Source organism: Apaloderma vittatum, unplaced genomic scaffold, assembly GCF_000703405.1.
Source record: "Apaloderma vittatum isolate BGI_N311 unplaced genomic scaffold, ASM70340v1 scaffold5779, whole genome shotgun sequence".
NCBI lineage: Eukaryota > Metazoa > Chordata > Aves > Trogoniformes > Trogonidae > Apaloderma > Apaloderma vittatum.
In genome coordinates, this window is record NW_009736980.1 from 35157 (window position 1) to 47988 (window position 12832).

A 12832-nucleotide genomic window follows, 5' to 3' on the forward strand; every position below is an offset into this window, starting at 1 on the left:
TAGCCCCTCAGAATGGAGATGTCTCAGCCTTGCTTCTTTAATGTGGCCACAAGACAAAGAACCAAACCCAGAGGTTAAATGATGCACTAACAAGGCAGCGGAGAGCGGCACTCTTACCGTGGAGAACTGGGACCACTGAGTCTGCTGGGCTAATTCCCAGTTCCTTTTGAAGGAGAGGAAAGGGTTTCAGAGTCCAGTCTACCAAACAGTGCTGTTCTGAGATCAGCATGGAGGGAATCGTAGGTAATTCTCAGTGCACCTGCCATTATGAAAGAAAGCAGTCGGAAGTAAAGGTTACTAAAACTAATTCTTTCTATGTCTGCTAATCCTCTGAAAGATGATGTTCAGAACTGCCAGGATAAGCATGAAGAGGACATCCTTAAGAGTTCCCCCTTTGGCTTTGTTATAAAACAGTTCCAAGGGAAGAGGTCTTCTGGAAAAAGAAAAGAGCAGCCTTCAGCCATCAAACAATTCCTCAGGGGCTTTGACTTTGGGAAATCTGAAGGCAAGGACAAAAAGGAAATTGAAGAAACAGAAATAAACAACTCTGGAGCTGATGATCAGAGAGAAAAGGAAGATCTCTCTGTAGCAGGTAATGAGGGGACAATAATGAAATATATGTGCATGTGTATGTGTTTTAATTTCATAGAAAATCAGTTGTTTTTCTTGCTGGCCAAAATCCTGTGCCTTGCTGCCTACAGTTTATCCTTTAGCCAGCATTTGCTCCTGTCTGGAACTTTGTCAAGGATATACCCTCAAACTTGATAGGTGTGATGCGAGGAGTGGACATTAGGAAGAAATTCTTCAGAGAAAGAGTGGTCAGACACTGGAACAGACTGCCTAGGGAGGGGGTTGAGTCGCCGTCCCTGGATGTGTTCAAGTGTCGTTTAGATGGGGTGTTGGGTGAGATGGTTTAGGGGTGACCTTGCAGTGTAGGGTCAGTGGTTGGACTCGATGATCCCAAGGGTCTTTTCCAACCTGAATTGTTCTATGATTCTATGATCCATGTTGCTGAGGAGGGGTAAACTTTTGGGTGACCTCCTTCTTGATCTCTGATGTGAGAGATCAGTGCTGGATCCAGCTCAGCAGTTTCAGAGATTTTTTTTTTGCTGTTTCAAGCTCTGAGTAGCAGCTTGGTTGGTATTTAAGAACTGTCTCTGCCCACCCTGCTGCTAAAGTGATCTGAAGACAACAAGAGCACATGTTTCCTACCACTTAATACTGGTGAGGGGGAGGGGAATGGAAATTCATCCTGTACGTTATTTTGCACACCAAGAACACTCTTTACATCCACACCAGAGCGAATGAGGCTGTTTCTAAGAAGGAGCTGGAAGGTGAGGCTTAGAACCTGTCCTTTGTGCTAAGAGTTTTGGGTACGTTTGGGGAAACAAGGAGAAGATAGCTACTGGGAGTGGGATGGCTCTTTGTGTCATTTTTGGCTGGTTTTTTCCAGCTATAGATGAGATGAAATTACTGATTTGTTAAAGAGTTTAGCAATGAAAATAAAGGCAATTTTGCTTGCTGTACAAACTGCATGGAAGAAGGTAAGTGGGTTTGCTTTGCAAAGCCAAGAAAAGCAGAAACTGCCTTACAGTGACAAAGTATGAAACTGAACGCAGGCTGTCAGGAGAGAAGACACTAGCCTGGCAAGCACAGACTTTTGCAGCAGTGTGGCTACAGCGCAGGCACACAGAGGTGCTTGTACCACTTGTGCATCCAGAACAGCTGCAGCTCAGAGTTTTCCATGAAGTTCATATCCTGAAACTGGCAGTGTAAACATCCAAAGTCGCTGGCATGAGGTAGCTTGGAGCTGTGTAACAAGAGATTCTTTTCTCACTTTGCATCAGGATCTTTGTAGTGATCTGATCTATAGTGATCCTAGCACTCAGGTTATTGATCCACACTGATAGAGCTGGGTTTACTGATAGGTTTAGTTCTTCCAGTAGCCACAGACAGGTTTTACAGGTTTTGTTAGCGGAGGTAACCAGGGTCCTATTTATTTCTTGTTCAGATGGACTTTCACATCTCACTACTGAAGCAGAGTCACCATCTGGTGAGCAAAGATTTAACCAGTTCATGCAAAAACTGGGAAAGAAACCCAACAGCAAGAATCTGGATCTGAATAACTGTGCATTAAGTGCAGCAGATGTAACAGAGCTGGGTTAGTACACATTTTATTTGAATGGTCACTTCAAGCATTTCTCTAATTCTTGTCTACTCAGTTATTCATTCTTCTCTTTTCCCTTTCTTTGGTACATGCATGGCTTTATTTAACATTTCATTTGGTGGTCCTAGGTCCCTGAGAAATGTTAATTAATAAATTATATAAACTATGTAATGTGTATATAAATACAAAAATCATAGAGGTCTGTGGGCAGATGAATCTCATTACATTCAAACTACAGATAAGAACATGAGATACGAATTGTCATGGTTTTGTAATGCTGTGTTGGTTGCAAAAAGTATCTCTGAAGATCTACTGCCATCCAAGGTGTGTGGGTAACGGGTAAACAGAATCCACTTCCTTTTTTTTTTCCCCACAGCTTCTTTACTGCCATTTCTCCCAGAGCTGAAAGAGATCAGCCTGTCCTGGAACAGTCATGTTGGCGGGACTCTGAAAGTTCTTGCTGTTCATTTTCATCATCTGAACCTGTTAAAAGTCCTTCGACTTAACAACTGCAGGCTGACAGCTGAGGATGTCATCTCCTTAGGTACAGGATTTTATTTTACGTTTACTTCCAGACAGCTTGGGTCTCATGTAATCCATCTCATCTCTTCCCACATCCTACTCCTGCTGTTCCACACTGGGCAGTGTAAACTCCTGCTGTGAAACAGTAGAAAGAACTTGGGCTTGTGAGTGACCTTCTACATGTGAGTAGCTCTGCCAAGTTCATCCCTCAAACTATGAAGCATTCACATTCAGAAGGGAACAGAGTTCAGTCCTGTTTGCAAGAAAGCATGTTTTCAATTTGGATGAGTATTTTGTGGCTATCTTTGATATCTAATGGTAGACAAAAGAACTGAAACAGAGTCAGTCATAGTAGGGTCAGCTGAGGTCTTCGTGCTGCAAGACAGATGAGTGCTCATCACAAAAAACCATCACGGTCTTTTGGAGGAGACTTAAAACCAGCAGTGGTGCCTTGGAGCTTTATGACTTGTTTTTGCAAGCCTGTTTGCTTACTTCTTTGCTTGGAGTGCCTGCAAGCCTGTTTTCTGCAGAGCACGAGATGTAAAGGTTTTAAAGGTGATGTTACGCTCTCAGATTGTGACACTGGGTCACTTTACCTGTGGGAGTTTACTGTGGAGTGGGTCTCTGATACGTATCTAAAAGAAGGGCAAACTCAATCAATTAGAAATTGTAAAACCTACTGCTTATTTTGCAAGTTCTAAAAAAATTATCTGAGTTGTAAAACCAGGGTTTATGCCATTTATAACCAGGCTTTTTCCAGGAAAGGCTCAGAAATAAAATGACATGTATGGTGGTAGCTCAAAAGCAGGTCATGCTATCTGTTGGGGAGGAAAAATGCATCTCTACAAAAGCTGGTGAAAATGATTGATCTAGTTTTGATGAGGGTAAAATCTATGTTTCATTTTCTGTCATGTTTGTTCAAATTTATTTAATACTCTTTCTCATACTTTTTTTCCCTTTTGAGTTCTATTGGCTATATTTCCAATTGATTTATTCTGCTGGTTCTTCTGTGCTGTTTCCTTCGGGCTTTGCCTCTTCTGAGACAGATACAAAACTGATCATAGGACTTGAATTTCCGGTCAAAATGGGATGCCCTTGACGCAGCAGTCAGTTTGCATTGATTCTGCCTGCGATTTTAAGAACAGCGTGAATACTGCCTGTTTGACTGTGCCCACATTGATCTGTGGAAAAGCGGCCACTTGTGGGCTCAGCACGTTCTGCTTGAGAAATCAATGGCTCAGATATAACCATAATATCAGCTACTGCTTTGTGATTGCTCCGAGCTGTGACTGTGAGAGGGAGTAGGAAACCATTCCTGGAGTCAGTCTTTTATTTATCTTCTGGGTGGAAAATGTGTCTGGAATGCCAGTCCCCAGGTCAAAGAGACACGGGCTATGCTGCAGAGGCAAAACCACTTCTCGAGTGCAGAGCACTGTTCAGTATTCAAGACTGAGGCAGTCATTTAAAATAAATGCAAAAATAAAAATTAAGGTGTGTCCTTTTCTCTGAAACAAAGGTACTCACAACAGAAATAATTCTTTTTCTATTAGAAATCTTATATGAAGAATTAATTATGAAAACACAGAGACATGAAAGGGTTTTATTCTTAAAATACAATTCTCAATTATTAGGTTGATGACAAGCCTTCAAAAATTTGTTTATGACACTTTGAAATTGCATTTGTATATAATCTGATTAATTGATCCTTCTTGATAAGGAATTTATGCAAATATGCATCTACCTCCCTCCTCTACAAAGGAAGTTAGGAAGCTGGATTTTGCAGTGGGATTTTGCAGCGGGATGTTAGTCTTGAAAAGAAGCACAATGCAGTTCACATCAGCAGGTGTGTCAAGCCTGGAAAAGGTTAATTTTTCTGAAGGTAATCAAAATTAGTGCTATCTGAAATCATGGGAAAGTTCTTTTGTGTCAAAACAACGCTCATCTCGACTTCTGATGAAGTGAGTCAGAAATTTCTGTCAGAAATGAAACTTTTACGTTTCAAAATATTTTTGAGAGGGCTTCTTTCATCCCCTCCAAAATGATGTGTGGATGCAGCACAGAGGATGCTGGAAGCCTGCCAAAAAACCCCACCAAAACAGAGCAGAACGATATGGGACAGTAAATTCAGCCTTGTCACTTGTGTTGATTTCCCTGTAGACTGGACGTTCTGGGTCCTGACACAGGTCTACAGTGATGGCCAAACAGTCTGATGAGGGTTTGGGAACCTGAATAAATCTCAGGTCTGTGTGTCTTGTGACAATGACTTGAGATAAATGTTGCTCCTTAGACAAGGTGAGAATTTATACAACATTGCTGCAACAGCAACAATTCATGGCATATGCCAGTTTTCCTGGGAAGCCAGTCAAAACTCAGTAATTTGAGAATTAAGTGGCTAACCTTCCTCTTTAATGTATTCCAGACCTGTATTTTTGTCTTGCGCTGAAATTGATACTTAGAATGAATCACCTTACACTTCTGTTACAGGAGAGGCATTTGAAATTATTTCTCAACTGGAGGAACTGGATTTATCATGGAATAGTAACATAGGTGGAAAACTGTCACTCTTGACAAAAAAACTCCAGAAAGGATGCAAGTTAAAACTGCTGAAACTTATGGACTGTAACCTGACAGCAAAGGATGGAGAATCCCTTGGTACGTGTTTCCATGTAGCTGGACTGAGACTGGCTTCACAAAAATGTGACTTTTTTGACTTAGATGATGACTGTATTGAGCTCAATATTAGTGGGAAATTAGTTAATTTCAGGCTCTATGGTGTAACACTATTTACCACAGTTTTGAGATTTAATGCACTTTCTTCTGAAGAAGAAAGAAGTTCTCTTTTTCTGTTCATGTGAGGTAGAGTTGAGGAGAAGAAGAGCTCAATGTAGATCACAATTTGTTTGCCTCAGTGGCCCAAGATTTCTGGATCCTTTGAAACCCCGAGCAAGCTATGTGTGCCAGAGTTTCCAACACTGATTGCTTAAAATTAAGCATCTGAATGTGTAGTTCGCTGTGGGATGGGAAAGAAGGCCCAAAGGATGGGAATTTAGGCTGAGTTGGCAACCATTCATTCCCCCCTCCTCGCTTTTGCCTCACCATAGCTTGATCCTTGGCGTGCTTTCGATCTGATTCTGTGTTTTGAAGATATTTTCTCCCTGAAGAAAAGCCCCTGTGCTCTCATGTCCATTGCAGGAGATGGCCCATATGCAATATACAGTCCCTATGTCTTTCACAATTTTTTTTTCACTCTCTATTCCAGCTTTTTATTCCCCTGTACTTTTCTAACTGTACTGATATTTTTGTAACCTTTATTTTCATACAGATTTTTCACTGATTTTCTTGATTCCTATCTGATCTTTGTTTTGCTGTGGTTTGTAGGTAGAACAGGAACTTACTAAGTCTAAACCACACATATAGACAAATTCAGCCTACCTTTTCCTGTTTGTCATGGTGCTATATTTTTCTACAGTTCATCTGTATGTATTCCAGATAATTACCAATTCCAGTTTTATTTTCTTTTTTTTTCCCAGCTGAATTTCTAAACGTGATCCCAAACCTCGAAATATTAGATCTTTCTATCAACAAACACATCGGCTGCAGCATGAAGGTTATCGCTGAGGATCTGAGAAAAGTGCCAGGCTTGAAAGAGTTAAACTTGCACATGTGTGGATTAAAGCAAGACAGCCTCCAGGGCTTAGGTTAGACTTTTTGTTCAGAAGGACTTTCATTCTGAATAAATAGTACATCTGAAAGCCATTTAAGAGAGGCAATGAGGTGGGATTTCGCTGATGGTTTGGCGTTATTAATGGGCAATCATTATTTGCTGTTTGAGGATTGATAAAAGACTACAGAGACTTGCAGCAGGAGATGCATTTGTCTTCTCTGAGCTCAAGCATGTGAAAGTCAGTGGGGAGAGAGTCACCTTCCACACCATTTATTTGAGACACATCTCGGGGTAGATTAGTGGCTCTCTGGACGTGCTCCCTCCCTCCCTACAAAGACCATAGGCAGGGGCACAGCCAGGCTGTGAACTTCTAACGAGCTGATCTCGCTCGCACATTCACCGTCGTCACTTATGGAGTGTCCGGTGAAGCTGTACAAAACGGGCTTATTACCTGTGTCTCTCCCTGGTGGGGGTCTTATGCTGGCACTAATTAGCACCTCTAGTAGTAATTTCAGCAAAAGGCTGAGGATTTATTGGATCTGAGGGATGAGCTGGCCTCACCTTCACCTGCTCTTCCAGAGAAGAACGGAGTTGCATAGGTGGGGAAGCTTTGTGGTATTACTGTATGTCTGCTGCGATTATATGCTCAAGCTCAGTCTAAGAGCTTTGCCTGCAATACCTTGTGCAAACTTTGACGTTAAAGTGAATAAGTGCTAAAGCTGTGACATGCACTGTTGTAGCAGCCTGTGACCAGCATGCTCCTGTTTCCATTTCAGACGCTGCTTTACAGCACCTTGCAGAGCTAAGAAAATTAGACATATCGTGTAACAAAGAGGTTGGTGGTGGCTTTAAAGACTCAACAGCTCATTTAGCCAGCTTGAAAAATCTTGAAGTCCTTGATCTCCACCAGTGCTGTGTAACAGAAGAGGACGTGACCATTTTGTGTAAGGGCATGTTGAGGGAATCCATTAAGAACCTAGATTTTGACTTCTGAAAATATCTCAAAGGTGTAAGAGATTCTACCTATCAGATCTTAGCACATTTTTCTCAAAGATAGCTTTCTTGCTCAATATGGAATATTTTGGGTTTGTTTGTGGGTTGGTTTATTTTTACTGAATCAAAGGAGATTTCATGGTGTCTGATCCCATGTGGAGCTCAGGACCTGAATCCATCTTGATTCAGACCCATGACGGGAATGTAGGAACTGCCACCAAGCACTGTTGGTTTTTATAATCAGTAATTTTAGAAATATCCAGGAGCAGTTTCCCTGCTGGTATAAATTGGCGTGGATGCAAGGTGTGTATGTGCATGTAAGTGTAACTGCCTAAAACTCCCGTAGTGAACTCTGTGTTGAGTAGAGAGTGATGTCAGAAGAACTTGCGGTGCTGCTGCTGTGTGCTTTGTAGAAAAGCTGAAGACTATGATCTCCAGGTTGAATTGCTCCAACTCATAAATACTGTGAGGAAGAAAAAGACATTGCCCACTCAATCAGATAGTTCATTTTTCTGTATGCATTAGCATAATTCTTTGACATTGGTTTTTACTCTTTAGAACAGCAACAAAAAATCACATGACTCAAAGCTTATATTGCTCACATCTTATTTTCCGTGATTAAGAATAGAGTTTGTAAAGCTGCGGATGAAGCACTGGGAGATATTAACTATTAGTAACAGCAATAATGATTTATTTTTAATTTATTGACTAAAAGAGAATTACAACATAAATATAAAGGAGTTTCAGTTAGCAGTGAAGACCTTTGGAAATAAACTCACCTCATTTAATATTAAATTCCTTACTTCACATACAGAATTTCAACAGGAAGCCGTGTTGTGACAGCCTTCCACACAGTATGCAATACCTAATTTCTTAATCATTCCTACTGAAAATGACAAGGCTATTTACGTACTAAAATATTGCTCACCATAAATTTGAGTGTCAAAACTTGGCCTTGACTTTTGGATTGATTTATAAATAAAAGAAATTATGTCAGGCAAACATACACACCCTTATGTGTTCTGGATCGGTGACTGCCTAATAAATACTTCATTTTTTTCATAGCCCAGGTGATACCTTTACTCTCCAGTCTTCAAGAGCTGAATTTATCCTCAAATAAAAATGTAGGAGTCTCATCTGATCCTCTTCTGAGCAGGCTCAGGTTTTTACCAAAGTTGAAGTCTGTGGCCATCAGCAATTGTGGTTTAAGTGAAAAGTCATTTTCATCACTAGGTAGGAATAGTGGGGGTTTTTTATGTGTTTTGTTTTGTTTTTCTTTAAAAGTGTGTCTACTCTCTGTGTATTCTTGTGGGACAAAGCACTTTGTTTGCCTTTGGATGAAGTGCAAAGATCTTGGTTATGTTATACCCCAGATTCTGAGTGAAAAAGCCTGTGATGAAACTGTTGCTTCATGGGACCTGGTTACAAGGGAAGACCATGGTATGTCTTCCCCCATTACACCTGGATGGGAAGATAAAGTCCTTTTAGGCCTTTGTCTGATACTGAGCTTTCATATGCTCCCTAATTTTGGAAAAGAAAGGAAAAGGTGATTTCATATCATGCTGTAATGATAGTTTAGTTGTAACATTGCTTTTGCAGTTTAGTGGGGTAAAGTTTTGACTAAAGGTTTTTCACCTCACTGCAGGTAAAAGTTAGAGTTAAATATGGGGCAATGGAAGAACTGGAGCAATGACTGCAGTGGTAGAAAAGATACTGCACAGCCACGAAGAGAAGTCCAGTCTAACACGGGATATGTAAATTCAGCCTCTTTTGCCTGCTTATTGCAGATCTCGGTGGATTAGCAGCTGCACTGTCGCTTTGATAGGTGTTCCATATGGCACATAAAATCTCAGTACAGAGGAATCTTAGTTCCTGTGTGTTGTGCACTTATAGTTTATACTGTTAAGTAGTGACACTGCAACCTGTAGTAAAACTCGGCTGCCTTCAGCAGAAGCAGTTGCACGCTAACCTGGTCTGAGGTCCCTGCAGGAAGAGTACTATATTTATATCATTAGAATTATGCAAGAGTGACATCATGGAAATGGGTGTTGTCAAAAGATACAGAGCATTTCACCTTGCGTGTTGAGTTCAATGCAAAAAATAAATTAAAATGTTGTCTTTAAATTGATGTAAAAAGGTTTAAGAACAGGCTGTTAATTTAAATTGACTTCAGGGGGAAAAGGTCAAGCCAGTAACATAAGCAGGAAGACAAAAAAACCTCTCCCAGAGTCCTTAAAGATTCTGTAGGCAGGCCCTTCTTATGTTCTTTTGTCTGACTTTTATTAGGATAAAATAAGTAATTCTAAGCACAAGTAGGCAGCTCGTTAGGAGCCTTTTTACAGGTGAATTGCCGGTGAGGTGTCTGTTGAGGCCATGTTGTTTTCTCTTAGTAAGTACAAGTTGCTGGTCTTAATCTTTTCAGCTGAGGCTGCCCTTCACCTTCCTGAACTGGAGATATTAGACCTTTCTTGGAATAAGTGCGTTGGTGGAAACCTAAAGCTGCTTTTGGGAGCACTAAAGCTTGCAACGGAGATTCAAGTGTTAAGACTGAGCAGCTGCAACTTGGTGGCTGAAGATTTGGCACTTCTAAGTACGTATAACATGGTATTTTCTAGTAGTCAAGGAGCCAGGGCATTTAGACCGCAATTCAGAAGGGACTTGTTCCATGGGCTGAGCGTATTTTTGCACAAATTGAACAAAGAAGATGGAAAATGCAGCAGTATTTTTCCCAGAAAGGGTATTCATTCTGCTGAAGGCTGTCCTGTACTTGCACAGTGCAAAAGCTGAAAAGGATAAAATGTAAAGAATCTTTAAACAGTTTTGTCTATTAATACAAAAAGGCAGCACTTAGGAAATGTAGGGTTTGCATGTGGGTTTTTTTTAATCAGGTATTTAAAGCTGTCTGTGAGGAGTTTTATATTGCTCAGTTGCTGGTTTTTGTTCGGTAATTAATAGAAAATGTTCGTGCTGACAGCCAATAATGCAAGCACCACCAGCTCAGTCCATTAGGTGCTTTGCAAACTATTGTGGGAGAATTTAAACAGAAATACTGTCACACACCTCTTAGCTGCTGAGAAATACTGGGAAATGGGAACCTGATGAAGGAATAAATTCTAGGATCCTTAAACAAACCTCATTTGTTTTATAATCATCCTTGTGATTCTGTGGGCCTGGCTCATGGGTTTTGAGCTCCCGAGACTGGCCATAGTCGTGTGGCAGCTGTTGATGCCCTGTAATCTGAAGGCTGGTGAGATGAAGCCTGAACACTTTTGGCTTTACAAACATCACCCTTGATGGGTGTCTCCTTTGCCAATTGTACCTTACGGATCCCAGTTCCCTTTAGGGTTTACTACACACATTATCTCCCCCAGTGAGAGGTGGCTGTAATCATGCAACATCATCTACTTCTGCTTTCCTCTTTCTCAATCTCCCTGTGAAGCCTTGTCTGCCTCTTTTAATTGGCACTTGATATAACCTCCTTTCAGCTGACTCAAAGGTTTTCAGGTTGCCATGCAATTTTAACCTGATGTTTCTGTGCCCTTTGAATTGTCGTTGTTTGAAATGATGTACACTCCTTTAGCTGTGATAACACAGTCTTTCTGAGATCAGCAGCAGGGGATTTTATGTTGAGGAGTTGAATTTTGTTGTTTGACTGCTGAAAAGCCTTAAATAATATGGTATTAAAATACTATTCGTCTTACTTATAGTTCTTTTAAGCAGTTGCCAGGATGTACTAACTATGTCTGTGTCTATCGTTTCTTGCAGCACTAGTGACGCAGGACGGCCATCTAGCCAGATTGCAGAAGCTGGATTTGAGTTATAACAACATCTCTGATGAAGGGTGGGTTGTTTTCTGTCAAGGTTTAACAGTATTCAAAGAACTCTCGGAGCTGGACATCAGCCTTCGCCCATCGTCCTGCCGTAACTGCGGGACGTGGTTCAGCGAGTTGTTAGCAGCACTGACCAAGTTGCCAGCCTTGGCCGAGCTGGGGATGCAAAGATGGGTCCTCTCAGAATTGCAGCGGGAACAAGTGGAAAGCTTTAACCGAGACAACAAAAGAAACATTCGTTTTGACTGCTGAGGGAGGTTGAAGGTTTTTGGAAGACCTTTCACAAACTGCATGTGAACCAAGTATTATGAGTCCGAGAAGACTGCCCGCGTTTTAGGAATCTTGTCTCATGAGTGCTCTTGAAATAGTTCCACAATTATAGAAAACTGTTTCTTAGCTTCCTGCATGCATGGATTATTCCATTTAATAACACATTCTTTCAGATTCTCTGGGCCGTGCTTACGCTTCTGTATACGCTTAATCTTCATGTTGTGAATACTGAGATGACTGCTGTCAAAAAACAGTGATGGTTTCAGATGAACTCGCTGCAGGTTTGCCAGTGGAGGTGTGTGGCTGGGGTGTGTGCCAGTGGGGATGGGGGTGCAGGGAATGTGGCTTCGTGCATATAAGGTAAATGCCTCTAATGTGAAAATACTTGAAACCTCTGGTTTTGGTTTCTTCTCCCCTAAAACTCTTACCTCTTTGTGAACGCATTAAATCTACTTAATTGTGAGATCTGGAAAGCATCCCAATGACTCAGGATTATATTTGGAGTCCAGTAAGGAGAGCACAGAATTTGTTCTGCCTCTGCTCTGGCCCTTGATGCTATCTCATAGTGTAGATGAGTCCTGTCTACAAATTTGGCATAAAATCAAGGTGAGAAACAGTTGACTGGTGTCTTTGCAGGTCTTGGGGGCAAGGGAAGTGCCGTGGTAGGTTAAATCAGAGGTATGTTGTACTATCTTGGCAAGGATTTTGAATATAGAGCAATCCATAGATGTTCTGCATAAGGCTGTGCAAAGATTTCAGGATGCTTCACAAATGCTCCTTCTCATCCTGAGCTGTTTCAGCCTTACCCAGACTGCATTTTCTGTACAGCCCCTCTTATGACATGCAGCACAAAACCAGACTTCCAGATCCAAGAATCTAATCTCGAGCATATGAAAGCCAGTAGGAATCCCCGCAGTGCCTCCATGCTTCCTGCATTCTGGATTATTCCATTAAACCTTTGCAATACCTTGTGATGTAGACAGTGTTCTTATTCTTACCCTAAAGATGAAGGAAATAAGCAAAGTCTGTTATTCAGAGCCACAGCTAAGAGCACAGCACCCTGATCTGTGCCCGAGACTTGTTAGAAAAAGCACAAGGTTAGGAGTGTGACTGTTTTTTCTTTAAAAAAAAAAAAAGATAATTTATTTGGCATTTTATTGTATTTGCTTACACAGAGCCAAATTCTGGCATAGTCACTGGTGTAGTGAAGCATGTTAACCCACACGTGAGTTCAAAGACTGCAGTGGGATTATTCATTGGTAAGGTATCTGTGCCCAAGACTTGTTAGAAAAAGCACAAGGTTGGGAAGTGTGACTGTTTTTTCTTTAAAAAAAAAAAGATAATTTATTTGGCATTTTATTGTATTTGCTTACACAGAGCCAAATT

At 41.1% G+C, this 12832-nt stretch overlaps 1 protein-coding gene across 1 annotated transcript; it reads left to right on the forward strand.

The window, feature by feature from the left end:
* Positions 1 to 345: 345 nt before the first annotated feature.
* On the forward strand, positions 346 to 11464 carry LRRC31 (leucine rich repeat containing 31). The gene is made up of 9 exons (XM_009877173.1): positions 346 to 592; positions 2012 to 2161; positions 2544 to 2711; positions 5174 to 5341; positions 6220 to 6387; positions 7130 to 7297; positions 8412 to 8579; positions 9769 to 9936; positions 11112 to 11464. Exons 2-9 carry the CDS (start codon positions 2077 to 2079, stop codon positions 11426 to 11428), a joined length of 1410 nt encoding a protein of 469 aa, XP_009875475.1. The 5' UTR covers positions 346 to 592; positions 2012 to 2076; the 3' UTR covers positions 11429 to 11464.
* The last annotated feature ends 1368 nt before the right edge of the window (positions 11465 to 12832 follow it).

Coding starts and splice junctions, on each gene's coding strand:
- LRRC31 (XM_009877173.1), top strand. CDS start 2,077: ATGCAAAAACTGGGAAAGAAACCCAACAGCAAGAATCTGGATCTGAAT. Junction 2,162..2,543: donor AGCAGATGTAACAGAGCTGG/GTTAGTACACAT, acceptor TTTTCCCCACAG/CTTCTTTACTGCCATTTCTC. Junction 5,342..6,219: donor AAAGGATGGAGAATCCCTTG/GTACGTGTTTCC, acceptor TTTTTTTCCCAG/CTGAATTTCTAAACGTGATC.